Genomic DNA, 16,374 nt, shown 5'->3' with positions numbered 1-16,374 from the left:
AAACGCATGAAGGCGCCGGTGGAAATCATTCAGGCGGACGCGCGTTAGCAATAAAAGTAAGGAGCTTAGGCTTCTTCTGGCCAACAATGAACGCGGATTGTGAGTCTTATGCGAGAAGCTGCGACAAGTGCCAACGGCACGCACCCAGCATCCATTGTCCAACCGAACTGTTGCGAACAACCACTGCTCCCTACCCGTTCATGCGATGGGCGATGGACATCATAGGACCACTCCCCTGTTCCCGCCAAAGACGCTTCATCCTCGTCCTCACCGACTACTTCACCAAATGGATCGAAGCTGAAGCATACGCTCAAGTCACAGACAAAGAAGTCCGCGGTTCGTCTGGAAAAACATTATTTGCCGCCACGGACTGCCCTACGAGATCGTCACCGACAACGGGTCACAGTTCATGTCAGGCAACTTTAAGGAATTTGTAGCAAGTGGAACATTCGACTAAGCCCGTCCACTCCACGTTACCCGCAAGGTAATGGCCAAGCCGAATCCTCCAACAAACTCATCATCGATGGCATTAAAAAGCGTCTGGACCTCAAAAAAGGTCACTGGGCTGACGAACTCGACGGAGTCCTATGGAGCCATCGCACGACTCCACGAGGATCGACTAAATCGACACCCTTCTCTCTCGCTTACGGTGTTGAAGCCATGGCTCCTGCTGAAGTTAACGTTTCAAGCCTCCGACGTTCCAAAATGCCTCAATACGTCGAGCTAAACAAGGAGATGCTACTCGACGCCCTCGATGAGATAGAAGAACGGAGAGATCAAGCCCTGCTGCGCATCCAGAATTACCAACATCAGATTGAGAGCTACTATAACAAAAAGGTCCGGGCCCGACCTTTAGAACTCGGTGATCTCGTCATGCGCAAAGTGTTTGAAAACACTAAAGAGCTTAACGCCGGTAAACTCGGCGCCAGGTGGGAAGGACCTTAAAAAATCATCAAAGTTGTTAAACCTGGCGTATACCGGCTCCAAACCTCGCGCGGAGAAGATGTCCCGCGATCATGGAACTCAATGCATCTACGACGTTTCTACTCGTAGAAGTATTTACGCCGAAAAAAAAAAAAAAAAAAAAAAAAAAAAAACCGAGTAGATGCACCCCCGTGGTCACTTCTACTCGACCGAGTAAATGCGCCCCTCACGGCCACTTTTACTCGGGAGAAAAACGAACTACGGATGGCTTGATCCTCAACCGAGGTACGTAGGCAGCCTTAACAGGTCCAGCTGTAACAAAAAAAACAGAGTAGATGCACCCCCGTAGTCACTTCTACTCGACCGAGTAAATGCGCCACTCACAGTCACTTTTACTCGGGAAAAACGAACTACGAATGGCTTGATCCTCAACCGAGGTACGTAGGCAGCCTTAACAGGTCCAGCTGTAACAAAAACAAAGTCAAAACCTTACCTAGGTCTCAATTGAATAAACAATGACTTTCACATCGTGGTTCCCGTGCCTCCAGCAGAGGATACGCGGACACTCACACTCCTTTGCTCGCAGCTATGTCCTGATCAGACACTTGGCTCCAGGACCTTAACAGTCACGGTTCACCTATGCCTAAGCATTGAACCGACTAAACAGAGTGAATCTTTGCCTTTTCTCGACTAAAATGTAACGGCCTAGCTACCCGGTTGCTTAATTGTCACTGAGGAAACGGACAGAAGGACCTTTCACTCTTATACTCAATTCTTTGTTATCGACTTTTGGACAACTCCAAAACGAAACATGATGACAGCCGAGTAAAACCAATTACCGGTTCATCACTTGTCTATTTGCAAAAATTAAGAATATGAAAATCTGATGTTTCAAAACACAACAGATAAGTAAAATCGCTTAGGGGTTGCAAATACTGACAAGAAACACAAAGTAGAAAGAGTTTTAAAGTACAACAACAAGGTCTGTCAAGACCACCGATGAAAACATCCTAAATATAGCATACAACAAGATCAGACGACGACGTCTTGGTCATCCCTACTCGGGTCAAGCGCTTCGATCGTTTCTTCTTCAACGACTTGATCGCCAAGGCCTTCAACCTGAGCAGAAGGGTCTGGAACTGGCAGGTTCGGGACCATCTCTTCAACAAGCGCCGGCGATGACCCGTTCTCCTCCACGCCCACTCCGTCCTCTTCCCGCTCCTCAGATGAAGAAACCAAGACCGGATCTTCAGCGGCTACATCCCCCGTATCCGTTTGAATCGCTTCCCCGGTCTCCTCGGGATCGCTCCCGTCGGGGCGCTCTTCGATGGTAGTTCCTTCGGGAACGACGATACGCTCCGACAAAGCAGAAGTAATGTCTACCATCGGCTCATCGACTGGATCTTCAGTCGCCTCGCGGGAAGTGATCAACTGGGAGGCTGATTCGTGGCCAATCAGACCAACATTTGATCCATACGGGTCGAGTACCCCCATGAGCTCTTCATTCACAAATCGAGAAGGGAGGCTGAGAGGAGAGAGAGCATAATCATCCTCAGAGAACGGCTCGAGGTAAAGATTGGCGACTTCAGCCTCATACATCTTCTCCTGCTCCGAGAAGATGTTGATCATACTCGGCGGAATCGCGATCCCGCTATCTTTAATCATCTCAAGGCATTTTTTGGTTCCTGAAGCCTGCCCATATAAGTTCTTGGCCTTCTCTCGCGCGATAAGGCGATTCAGATAGCCCTTCATCTTACCGATACAGCGAGTAGACTTGTCCGCCATAGCCGTTTGGACCTTGATCCTCTCGCGGGTAACCTCCTGAACCCTGGAATCCCTCAGGCGTTGCCTCTCTTTGACCAGCGTCCCGACGACAGCGTCCCTCTCTCCCTCGAGCTCAGCCTTCTCCTTCTCAAGGGAAGCGACCAATCGCTCTAAGCGAGTTTTCTCGCGGAGAGCGTTCTTCTTCGCAAGACGGTCAGACTTCAGCTTGTCTTCTAATTCCTCGAACTTAACTCGGAGGACCTCTTTCTCTTTGGCCGCTTTGTCGCTGGCCTTTTTGTTCTCGGCGCGTAACCTCTCGATCACGCCCAATCTGGTCCGTGCGAGTTTATCCGAGGCGCCCAGCTGGACCATCGTCTGCTTCAAAGTGCTGTCGTACTTCTCCACGAGATAATTCATGCTCCCGTCACTCTGCGTGAAGCAAAAAAGACTTAGAAAATTTTTTTAAGAAAGAGAAAGGGAAATAAAGGGAAAACGAGTTTACCCGTCTGCCCGCCATAGCCGCGTCAATGTACTCCTTTTTGAAGTATAAGTCGTCGACCGGCGGCAACTCTCTGGTCCCGCCACGAATCTGACGAGTCAGTTCAGCACATGGAAGTGGATTCAGAACCAACGGAGTTGCCTCGTCGTAAAGGAATTCTACGCGATCCGGGAAGCGAACTCCTCCTCCCGCCTTCCGCAGAAGCGAACCTCCGCTTCCCGCACAAGTCTCCCTCGCAGAAGACGAAGGGGCTCCCTTACTCGACGGAGATCCATCCCATGAGCCATCTCCGACTTCAGTAGCCGGTTCCCCACTTCTAGAAGGAATCTCGGGAGCAGAAGTCCCATCGCCTTCCGCTGTTTTCTTCTTCAGTTTCTTCTTGGGACGCTCCTCAGGCGATCCCCGAGTAGAATCGGCTGGATCGTTTCTTTCCGCACCATCATTCCCTGCGGCAGTTGGAGTCTCCATAGCCCCAACAGAAGTCTCTTCACGAGACCTTTTCTTGCTCTCCTTTTTCTTCTTCTTCTTAGCCGCGACTTCAGAGACATCGGCAGAAGGTGGTGCCTCTTCCAAAGGGACACTCCTGTTCTTGGCCTTGGCCCTATTGGCCTTCTTCTTTGGGGAACTCTGAGCTGGCGGCTCAGAGTTCACATCTCCATCTGTGGGAACAGGCCTGACTTCTGAGGCACCGGCAGAAGACGATTTCGTCGAGAGCATTTGAAGCTTCCCTTTCAACAGGGCACTTAAGTCGGGAACTCCCTCCATCTTTCTAGCTTGGTTAAGGAGTTTTTGTTGTTTCCGAGTAAATAGGGAGAGACGTGATTTGCGGGGACCGAGCACACAAGGAAGTCTCGATTCCCAATAAACTATACAAGAAAGAGAAATCAGACACGGAGACTATGAAAAAGGTTCAAGAGCATCTCTCTAGGGTAAACGGCAACTTTACCTCTGGCGATCCTAGCTTGTTGCCGACGTATCCACTCCCGACTAAGATCCGGCCACCTGAGATGACTATGCGTCGCGATCAGTTGAGCAGTTTCGAAGAATTTCTCTGGATAGGCAATTGTATTGGGATGACGAACTGCAAAAGAAAAAGGGAACATCAGAACCATCGACCAGAATACGAGTAAACAGACAAATTTCTACCAAGTTGCTGATTCCATAAAACGCGATAATCGTCCCCCGGCGGCTCCTCGAAGGCATGCTCGTCGGACTTAATGAAGAAGTATGCGCGTTGCCAATCCTGCGTCTTGTTGGGATGACCAGTCAAAACGTTGTAACTCGCTCTCATCTTTACCGAGAAGATCCCGTTGGGCTCCGCCTTCGTGAAAGTCAGCTCCTCAAACACCCTCACGCTCATCGAAACATCCATCTCCGCTGCCATAACCATCAACATGACGGCTATGCGCAGCGACCCGTTCAGCAGCTGAGAAATGGCGATATCCCGACGAAATGCGTAAGACGTGATCAGTCTGGGGATTGGGAACCAGAGCTTCGTCTGATCCTTGAAGTAAGATTCATACACGCACTGATAACCAACCGGTGGCGACCACGGCCGCTGATCGATTGACGGAATGAGGAAGGTGACTCCGGCGCCACCACTCTCTCTTAGCAATCTCTTCACGGTCTCGTTGGAAGAACAGGAACTGAAAACGTTTCCCCACGATTGAACCCGCGGGTCGCGTAACGCTTCGGGAGGCAGCGAAGGTAGTTCTTCGAAAATCCCACCAGGGTGATATATCACAGGACGACAGTCTACTTCGTAGAACGGAACACTTCTCGGAGCAGGGAGACGGCCTGACTGGTCGATACGACCCCTCCGACGAGCCCGTCTCCTAGGCCTTACGACAAGGCTAGGCGCTTCAGAACCACTCGCCTCTCTATCCTCGCCCTCAACGTTTTCTTCGATTTCTTCGCGAAACTGTCTATGGGCATCAGCGACCAGAAGGCGCTGGGAAAGGCTCATGTTCTCCGTATCCCGCAGAGCATCACGATGGATTATGTCGAAATCCTCCAACGGACCCCCGTCCGCATCCCTAGCCGGGCTTGGCGAAGTAGCTATATCTTTCCCTTTTTCCTCGCGCGATAGCCGACTCCTTGAAGCCATATCTCTTCTACTCGGGGGGACGACTAAACCAGCTAGATCGCTAGCAAAAAACCCTATGCTACGGAAGGCTTATCTAGAGAGAGAAAATAAAAGTAGAGAGAAGGGAGAGAAAGTGGAATACCTGAGCTTGCAGAGAAGAATGACGAAAGCAAAGGAGAGACGCCTATTTATAGCAAAAACGAGGCGCGTCCTTCGAAGCGTCATCATTAGGTCTACAAAGGCCTAAATGGGCTTCAAAGGCCGCCTAAATGCCCAAAAACCTACTCGCGACGGTTCGGTTTCTCGCCAAAACCGGTTTCCAATCAAGAAACCGGACCGAAATTAATCTCCGGTTCTAGCCCGAACCAATTCGACAGAGTTAACCATCCAAAGACCGCCTGGACTCCTAATCCGAGAAGTTTACCTCCCGAGTAAAACACGACGCATCGTGAGAAGACGTAACGCGGAGCGACTAGACGCGGCACGCGACTAAAACCATACACCAGTAAAACGAGCTTTCGTCGGCATTAGGCCCTGTTATATAAACGAACCTGACCCACAAATTCACTGAGACCGACAAGCCACTCACAAGTGAACTGGGGGGGGACTTATTGTAGGAGATGGATTACATCCCTCCACAAGGCCCATCACATAACAGGTCCTAGCCCGACAAGGTTGATCAAGCTTAGTCGGCTTAGCGGCTAGAGACGTCAGCTCGACCTCAGAGTACTTTAAGCCGGTCAGCTAAGCCGATCAGCTATACTCGGCTTGGATGAAACAGTACTAAGGCCCACATACTCGGCCTTTGGGCGACAAGGCCCAAAGGATAGGCGCGATTAGGGCACCACGCAGAAGGGCACTATAAGAGAGAAGGAGGAGGCAACGAAAAGAGGACTTTTGGACAAATCACATACTAAGCGGCTAGATTTAGGGTTTCCTAATCATCTCTTTGATCTCGTCGTTTAAACCTCTGATCTTGTCTCCTCACCTTTGATCAGTCTTGTAATCCACTGTGTTGATTCTAATAAAAACGTCTTTAGTCACCCCATTTTCTAAGTTATCATTCTAATCGACCGAATCCTGTACAAACAGTATCCTAAGAAGGTAAAGCGCAATTGAGGAAAGCAGGTGATGACTTAGAATCTTGAAGGTAGTTCTGAGACCTTACTTTGCTAGTTTGTAATAATAATAACCTTGAGATTTAACCATGCATGGAAAATAGAAGAAGTACATAACTTTGTTTGCTGAAATTTAATGTGCTCAAGAGAAAACAACAACATAGCACAACCTTACTGAAATATCAAACCCGAACCTCGTAGTTTAACCTCAACAACCTCGTCAATCCTTTTCGCCATTTGAGGAGTCAGATGATTCTTCCAGTCACCAACTTCACCTTTCCTGAAGAATACATTAGAATCTATACCAATTCTCGTAGTCCCTTTCTTATTAATCTCCAAGTTGCTCAAGTTACGCAAACTACACAAGTTCAAGATCTCCTCCGCTGATCCACTCTCTTCTTCTTCCTCGGTGAATGGACAGTTCAAGAACTCAGCGAGTCTCTTCACCTGAATAAGTGGCTCCTCAATGATCTCTTCATACCTCATAAAAAGAACATTCTCCCTGTCTTCTAAGCTCCCTTTCCAATAGCTCAACATATGTTCCCAATAGGGTCCGTATAAGGTAACTCCTCTACAGTAACCATCAAACATGAGCTCAAAGCTGGCTTGATCCATCTTGGTGCGATGCAACATGTTTTTGTAATGCCAACCGGAGACAAACGTATCTTTGAGACCTCTACACACGTAGACGATTTTGCATGGTGAGGAAGAAGACTTTGTGGTGGCTTCATGCAATGCATTTAGGTGCATGTGTGTTGAAAAGATCATAGGAGAAGGAAACTTTGCGAGATCTGGAGTGTGGCTACTAGCGTATAGCTCAATCTCAAGGAATGGGACAAGGTCATGAGGGTTTTGTGAGAGCAAAGGATGTATTATTTGGGGATTTTCACGGTACTTTTCTCTATGTACAATTGCAAAAACTAAAGATTTGAGCCAAGTGGTTCCACCTTTGGGTAAAGAAGCGAGGATTATGTCGTTCTTTTGTGGCCGGAAATTGTCTTGGACGTCAAGAACGGCTTGGAGTGTGTTGGGATAGTACCAACAACCTTTGTAGTTGTAGAGACTGTAACCCATGAAATCTTTGTCTGCAGGAAGAGAAGATATCAAATTATTGGTTTCTTGGCTAGTGTTATCGTCTTTCATGTAGTTTGGAAGGTGAAGTTCTTGAGAAGCCTCCATTCTGATGCTTTTTCGCTAGGTACACAAAGAGATGATAATAGAAAAGGAGGAAGAGAAAAGAGTTTTTGATTTGATGCTTTGGAAAATCCGGTCTCACAAACTCACATGTTTAGATATGTTTATACTAGACTGGACTTCATAAAAAGAAAAAGAGATATGGTAACACGTGTTTAGGGCTTGTCTGCGTTTCAGTTATGGCTGCCTCCTAGGCCACAAATGAATCTTAAGTTTCAAGAATCCATTTGCAACTTTATATTTTTGGTCGAGGTTGATGAATCAAACTTGAAGAAAGCAAAAATAAAATAAAACAATTTAATGTTACTTAATGTTTTGTATAATGACTGTGTGAATAAATAATTTACAACATTTTTTATTGTATATTTATAAATCTTTAAAAATTGATATTTTCTCCTTTGAATTGTTTTTACTTATTTTCTAAATCTACGTTCTTAATTTTAAAAATACAGTTGACCTAAAAAAAAAACTTAAAATGCACTATGAAACCTAACGAATATTATTTTTATTGGTGTATAACGAAATTTAAATCATTCTAAAATCAAATTTGCTATTTTAAATATTATTTTATTATGAAAATAGAGATATGTATGTTTTGTTGCTTTGGACAGCTAAATAAATGTTTTAAACCATCCAGTGGTAAAATTTAAATCAATATTTTAACAATTAAAAGTATATAGAAGAAAAATATAAAATATAAATGAAAGTCAGACGCATTCACGAGAAATTTATAGAAGTAAAAATAATTAGTTCATTTTAAGGAATTAAATTAAATTATAAGATATTAATATTATTTATTTTAGATAGCTATTTGAAAAAATTTGGTAATAGAAAAAAGAGGAAATTTCTAAAAATGATTCAAAATTTGATTTTGAATACAAAAATATACCTCAAATTCAATCAAATGTAAAATTAGCCCTAAAGGCTAGTGGAATTACAACAACCTCTTTATGACTAAACAAAAAACATGTATTGAGTTTTACCATTATAACCCTCCCCATGAGAATACTTACAAAGAAGTCTTTTCGGAGAAGACTTCTTTGTAAGTCTTTTAGATCAGTAGATCTTAAAAATAATTTAAATTCTTTATAAAAAATATTTTGATAGGGAAAAAATTGAAATCATGTAATAATAAACATTTTCAAATGATGTAAATTTAGTTTCACTAAAATTGAATTGTTTTCAACATAGATGAGTGAAAGAAAATTAACTCATGATAGTCCTTGGTTTAGGGTTTGGTAACATATGTTATAACATTATTGGTATATTTAGGGTTAGATTTTGAAATCTTATCTTAAAAAAAAAACTTTTTTGACCTATATGTGTTTAGTGACTATCTAATAACTTGATTTAAACACTTTCTAAGTATTTTATAAGTTTAAGGAAATGTCTTTTTGTTTAGTTAATTGATTATAAGGTATGGAAGACTCACAAAAGACTTCCCAAGAAATCTTCTGGCATATCCCACCTAAATTTTAGTAGAGTTTAGGGCTCCCGCCTAAATTTTAAAAGAATTTAGGTTTTCCGCCTAAATCGAAGTCTTCTAGGAGAAGGCTTCTCATATATTAGATCTTAAAAGTAATTAATAAATTTTATAAATGATGGAAATTTAGTTTTACTGAACTTGAATTATTTTTAACATAGATGAATGAATGTAGAATGAGTCATGATAGCCTTCAGTTTAGGGTTTAGTAACATATGTTATAGTACTGTTGGTTTTTAGGGTTATATTTTGAAATATTATCCTTTTTTTTTTAGTTTTACATATATGTGTTTAGTATCTATCTAATTACTTGATTTAAACACTTTCTAAGTTTCTTTTAAGTTTAAGGAAGTGTTTTTGCTTAGTTATTTGATTATAAGGTCTGGAAATCTTCAAGAAGACTTGGTTTAGGGTTTATTAACATATATTATAGTATTGTTTATATTTAGGATTTGATTTCAGAATCTTAACTTTAAAAGAAAAAAATTGACCTACATGCGTTTAGTTTTGTGTATTAAATGCTATATAAGTTGATTTTAAGTTTAATGAATTGTCTTTTTCTGTTTAGTTAGTTATTTGATTAGGTTATGGTTTAGAAAATTTTTAAAAGACTTCTCAATCAGACTTCCCAAAAAGTCTTCTGAATTATTTTCACCTAAATTTTAGTTTTCCTCGTAAAGCGAAGTCTTCCAGAAGTTTTCTCGTGTATTTGATTTTAGGGTCTAGAAGACTTCACAAGAAGTCTTCTTAGAAGACTTAGAAGAAGTATTCCCAAGAAGTCTTCTGTATCGAAAATATTTAACCTAAATAAAAATTTTGTCTCCTTATATAAGGAAAATTTACACATTTTTTTTTCCTCTCAAATGGCTGCAACAAAAATATAATGTTTCTCACTCTAAAACTCTCCAACCTCTCTCTAATATCTTTGAACATCAAAACACCAAACTTTAAATCCATCTCATTTTTTTCTTATGTCTTCTCACTAATTTATCTTCTTTTTGCAGATTTTTCATTACATAGTTCTCATCTTTCACTCATTCAAATGTAGATCTATAAATCTTGGATATGTATTATTGTGTGTGTTTATATATTATATTCTAAAATGTTATAGATTCAACTTAATGTGACTGTTTCGTTTATTATTTAAGCATAAAATTATATTTTTGAAGTTTTTCTCTGTTTTTCTCTGTTTTGAAGCCATTTGAATATTTTTGAATTTGCAGGTTTTACAAATCACAGACAGACTTTGAAAGACTTCTCAAAAGGCTCTCGGAAGACTTCTCAGAATACTTTAGGCAAGTCTTCTAATGCATTTTATGCTAGAAAACTTCCCACGAAATCTTCAGGAAGTCTTCCAAAGTCTTCTGCCCAAAGTGGTACAAATTTTGGATATGTATTCCGTATATGTTTATATATTAGATTCTAAAAAGTTATAGATTCAATCTAATTTGATTATTTTTATTATTATTTAGGCATAACAAATTATTTTTGAAGTTTTCTCTGTTTTGAAACCATTTGAATGTTTTTGAATATGCAGTTTTTTCAGATCTAAGTCAGACTTTGAAAATTTTTCGGAAGACTCTTGGAAGACTCCCGAAAGACTTCTTGGGAAGTCTTCTAATGTGTTTTATGCTAGACGACTTTCCGCGAAGTCTTCGGGAAGTCTTCTGAAGTCTTTTGCCCAAGGTGTTACAGAGGAATGATATCAAGTTGAGTCCAAGCTTATCTATGTGGATGAATTATATTTACCTCCATGTGTAATAGTTTTGTTTATGGTATGTTTTATGATTTGTATGTGTATTATTTTACTTGTGAATTCTTTTCTAAACTTGAAGAGATATTAATCAAAAGAATTTGGTTTATATTTTCATGTTTTTTCCAAAGTACTTGACATTATTGAAGTTATTGATACAACATACCAAGAAATTTTTTAAACCATTCTACCCACTCATAACAAAACATAATAACACAAAAACTCAGTCAAATTTACTAAAACTAAGGGAAAAGATTTCAAAAGAAAACTTAGTCAAATTCACAAAAGATCAAACTTGAATTTTAAGTGAAAGTTGAAATTTTAAATTTCATGCAGGTTAAAAATTATATCTTATAATCTAAAGAGACACATTAAACCACATGATTTGATATTCTTGAAGTTACTTAACACTTTTGAAAGTTAAAAGCATATCTTAAAGTTACTTAACACTCTTAAAAATCTTACATAGAAGACTTCTTCAGAAGTCATCTAGAAAAGACTTCTCCAGAAGTCTTCTCGGGAGAAGTCTTCTCGGATTAGCTAGAAACATTAGTAAACATAAATATTTGAAATCTCATAATTATCACCAAATAAGTTATGAATTTTATCCAGGAGGCCCAATATTGACTAATATACAAGAATTAATAAGAAAATATTTAAAAGTTATTTTAAGTGTAGAGAAAATGAAAGTTTAATAAACATAGACGTAGAAGACTTCTACAGAAGTCTTCTCCGAGAAGACTTCTTCTATTTAGGTCATTTTTGCAATTGCAAACTTACGAAGGAAGACTTCTTAAGAAGTCTACTCTACATAAGACATCTTTAGAAGTCTTCCTTTGTAAATATTGGCTTAATTTTGAATTTGAAAAATTCTCAAAAATGCCACAGAAGACTTCTTGAGAAGTCTTCTCAGATAAACATGTTAGTTTTGCAATTGACTGAAGTTTGTCAGAAACTTGGCTTTTTATAGAAGACTTCTCAGGAAGTCTTCTCGGAGAATACTTCTATAAAAGTCTTCTCAATGTCGCAAGAAGTCTACCTGGAATACTTTTGCAATTGACTCTTTTCTCGTAACCAATGGTTTGACCAAAACCCGAAATAAATTTTGAGAAGACTACTTCTTAAAAAGTTTTTTCATTAATATTAAACTAGGTTCTGACTCGCGTTTAGAAAACACGGACAATTTTTATATATGATTTTATTTTATAAAAAATATATCTGATTTTAAAATTATTATTTGCAGACCTATTTGATATTTGTCTTTTGATAATAATTTAAATTGTGTTGACAATTTTGTTTAAAGTATATATAGCTTTGCTAAATTTTAACTCATTTTAAAGACAAATGACATTTTAACAGATTATGTGAATTTCTATTTTTACATGTTTTGTGTTGGTGTTATAATCATTTTAATTTTTTCGAGAAACAAATAATGAGTGTTTTAAGTGTAATAACCATTTTAGTTTCACAAATTAAAAATTGAAATACAAAATGATGAGTGTTTTAAGTGTAAATTTCTCTATATATATTATTATTTTTTATCAAAGTATAGTTAAATTTTAAAATGATCATTTTGCTATGAAATTTATATATGAAATAAAATCTGACTTTAGGTTTAAAAAAAAATATATGTTTTGAATTAGTTTAATACGTACAGTAGTAATAATTTTAACTTAATTAAAGTGTTTTGAGGGATATTTCGTATTAGTTGGATTTATTAGAACAAAATATATTGTTTAGATTTGGTATTTGATTTATATTGTCTACTAAACTTTATTTGCCATATATGATAATACTATAAATTATATTATCTTTATTTATGTTAAACATGAAAGTTTTATTGTTTAGGATATGATATATTTCACTATTATTAGGACCAGTTTTTAAATGTCAACTTCTTATAAGTAGATACAAAATAGAACTCTAATTTAATAGATTAGATGTTTCACTATTATTTTTCAATTGCAAAAGTAACCCACGCAGACTTCTTGCGACAGTGAGAAGACTTTGGAAAATCTTTCAGAAGACTTCTATAGAAGTTTTTTCGGAGAAGACTTCCCGAGAAGTCTTCTCTAAAAAGTCAAATTTCTCAAATTTTGGTTAATTGCAAAACTAACATATTTATCCGAGAAGACTTCTCGAGAAGTCTTCTCTGGAATTTTCGGTTTTTTTTTTTAATAAAGAAAAGTTAGAAGACTTCTAAGGAAGTCTTCTTGATGGAGAACATATCTAGCGAAGTCTTCTGAAAGTCTTCCCGAAGTCTTCTAAAAGTCTTTCCGAAGTCTTCTGAAAGTCTTCGCGAACAGATCTGAGAAAAAAAAAAGATTTCATATCTTGAGCCTGTGAGATTACTTATTTTTCCAAGTACCCACAACTTTACTACAAAAGCTACCAAGTCATTAATTAATGACCATGAATTATGAACTTCAATGTCTCTATGAACCTTACAAAGTTTAGAATCAAAATCTTAGTTTTTTTTGGATGAATTTGAAAAGAGAGGGAAAGAGATGTGATTTGTGTGCATAAGTAATGAGATATGAAGAGTAAAATCAAAACTTTGGTGCATCAAGAGCTTCAAATTGGTTGTTCATGGTGGTTAGTGTATTGATGGCAATGGCAATATTGTAAATACTTTGTGAAGATGAAGATGATATGGTAAAAGAATCATTTGCAAAAAAAAAAAAATGTAATAGCATTTTCGTGAATAGCTCAAACTTCTAGGAAGAATATGAAAAAAAAAAAATTTTTAAAAAACATAAGTTATTTTTGTGTTTGACTTGAAATTTTAGGTCATATTTGAAAAAAACCCTAGAAAATGCTCTTAGAGACACGCCAAGTGTTTCACATGCAAACATCATGAATTCATGTTAACCTTGCTAGTAATAATAACCTTTAGATTTAACTAGGCATGAAACCAAGAATATAACATAATATAACTTTATTTGCTGAAATTTAGTGTGTGGTTAAGTAAATAAAGAGAGCGTTACACAACAATCTCGTCAATCATTTTCGTCATTTAAGGAATCAGATGATTCTTCCAATCACCAACTTCTTCTTTCCTAAAGAACACATTAGAATCAACACCATCTCTTATCGCCCCATTTTATTAATCTCCAAACTTCTCAAATTACTCAAACTATACAAGTTAACGATCTCCTCCACCCAGGCCCAGCCTTGTGCCATAAAACATTTTTCTGCTATGTTTGAATAACACTTTAAAATTGGACCTTTTATTTATAAGATTTTAAAATCTAGGACCCTAAAACAGTGACGAAATTTTAATAAAAATTAAGGACCCGGTGCATTTGCACACCCAAAAGCTGGCACTGCCTCCACCGGTTCCCTCGCTGCTTCCTCCTCGGTGAATGTATAATTTAAGAACTCAATGAGTGTCTTGACTTGAAGATGAGGTTCTTCAATGATCTCTTCACATCATAAACAGAACATTCTCCTTGTCCTCTAAGCTTCCATTCCAGTAGCTCAACACATGTTCCCAGTAGGATCCGTATAAGATAACTCCTTTACCAGTATGCATCAAACATGAGCCCAAAACTGGCTTGATCCATCTTGGTGCGATGCAACATGTTTCTATAATTAATACCAACCGGAGACTAACATAAAAAGACTGATCTTTGATACCTCTGCACACAAAGACAAAACCACAGGAGCACGAAAAATTAGTCGGATGTCTGTTTTCGAAAGCTATTCTCTCCGTTCCATGAAATAGTAGTTTTGAGATTTTTATTTATTTCACAAATATAACAATTTTTGTGTTTTAAGTGTAATTTTATATCATTTTTATCCATTTTCTCCATATTAATTATGAAAATTACTATATATAATAATATTTTAAATTATTTATTAAAATATGGTTATTTCCAGTTCTGTAATTTTATCCTTAAACTGTAAACTCTAAAGTGATTGATTGATTATGTCAAGTGACTGATCTATCACTGACTTTGATCAAACGAGTTTTGGTCGACCACTTGGTTTGATCACCTCCTGATCTTTTCACATTGCTCTGTTTTGATTCATGATGGACCTGTTTTTGGTATTTTGGACTTAAAACCACTTGGAGATAAAAACATTCATTTATTTAGTTTAAAGCATACACAATATAGTCAGTAGAAAATATAATTTAGAGCAAATTTATCTGTGGGGTTCTTGCAAAAATCATAAATGCTGGATATTATCATTTTATTGTATATTTTAAAACAATTAAATTTTAATTAAAAACAGAAAAATAATCAGTAGAAAAAATATGTGGTCAAGGGAAATTCTGGATTTCAGATACAAATTCTCTTTATTTCCTCTATTTTTCTTTTTATATTATTTTTTCTTAGATATTGGTGGTGAAAACTAAACGTTGGACATGCAGCATGCTCTTATAATAAGATACTAGATTTTGACCCGCGCAGGCGCGCGGGTGTATATTTTGAAAAATATGTTGATATTTGTTTTTCATGTAATTATTAGGATTTGGAAAAATGAATCCGAGGAACATAACCGATACCGATCCAAAGATATAGTACCAAACCCAAACATAAATTGATTAAATATTCTAATTATTCAAAATTTTATTATTTAGAGAACCGAATCTGATCCGAACCGAAGTATTTGGGTATTCAAATTTATCTAAAAATAGATTTATATACTTATATATATTAATTATTTTTAGATTTAACGTATATAAAACATCAAAAATGATACTTTTAAATTGGTTTAAATACTTGAAAATATATATAGATAGTCAAAAGTAAATATCTGAAATAGTTAAAGTATACTCAAATCACCAAAAATACTTAAAATAATTATTGATTTCGTATCCAAAATTTTAAATCAATCCAATTGATATGTTAAGCTTAAGTATTATGACATATGTTATTCAAATTTATACGTAATATATTATTTTATTTATACATTTTGAGAAATTTAAAATATATAATGATTTAAGACTTTAAAAATAATTTAAATTAGTTATCCAAACCCAAACCAAACCCGCAAAGATCCAAATCGAACTCAAACCAAAATTTAGAAACATTCTAATAAGGCTGAAATCTTTGACCCCGAAAACCCAAAATACAAACCGATCAGAACTAAACCCGTATGGGTATCCAAAAGCCCATCCCTAGTCATTATTATATATCGTATTTTATCATCATATAATTAATCGTATTTTATATGTACCATCATATAAGTAATCATATAATTAATAGTATTTTATACATACCATCATATAAATAATTACATATATTATATTTTTAAAACTTAATATGAAATATGAAAACCATAATTTGAGTTGGTATTTCAAATTGGGCTTTGTATTATATTTTTCTTATATATATTGACAATATTTTTTTATAATGGTTATTGAAAAATAGTTTAGTAAAAATCTATTTTTGAATATATGTATATTTTTGAATCAATTTTTGATATAAATCAAATTTGAATTATTATTTTGATTTGAAATATGTATATAAAGTTTAAATTTTGTTTTATGGTTAGTTTAGAAAAAAAATTTTTAGGGAATTAGATTGACCCATTTTGGTATAT

General features: G+C 37.2%; 2 protein-coding genes across 2 annotated transcripts; both read right to left on the bottom strand.

Annotated features, from left to right (window-relative positions):
- Positions 1-1,902: 1,902 nt before the first annotated feature.
- On the bottom strand, positions 1,903-6,269 carry LOC117128883 (meiosis-specific protein ASY2-like). The gene is made up of 4 exons (XM_033281576.1): positions 4,334-6,269; positions 4,134-4,268; positions 3,191-4,053; positions 1,903-3,117 (listed from the first exon to the last, which is right to left on the bottom strand). The coding sequence occupies exons 1-4, from the start codon at positions 5,292-5,294 to the stop codon at positions 1,957-1,959; spliced, it is 3,120 nt and encodes a 1,039-aa protein (XP_033137467.1). The 5' UTR covers positions 5,295-6,269; the 3' UTR covers positions 1,903-1,956.
- Positions 6,270-6,498: 229 nt separating this feature from the next.
- Positions 6,499-13,798, bottom strand: LOC103871502 (cytosolic sulfotransferase 11). Its single transcript, XM_009149758.3, has one exon. It carries the CDS (start codon positions 7,568-7,570, stop codon positions 6,563-6,565), a length of 1,008 nt encoding a protein of 335 aa, XP_009148006.1. The 5' UTR covers positions 7,571-13,798; the 3' UTR covers positions 6,499-6,562.
- Between the last annotated feature and the right edge of the window lie 2,576 nt (positions 13,799-16,374).

The sequence above is a fragment of the Brassica rapa genome, chromosome A01, assembly GCF_000309985.2.
Source record: "Brassica rapa cultivar Chiifu-401-42 chromosome A01, CAAS_Brap_v3.01, whole genome shotgun sequence".
In the NCBI taxonomy this organism is placed as follows: Eukaryota; Viridiplantae; Streptophyta; class Magnoliopsida; order Brassicales; family Brassicaceae; genus Brassica; species Brassica rapa.
The sequence above is the reverse complement of the archived record's forward strand: the minus strand, read 5'-3'. Positions and strand labels throughout refer to the sequence as shown.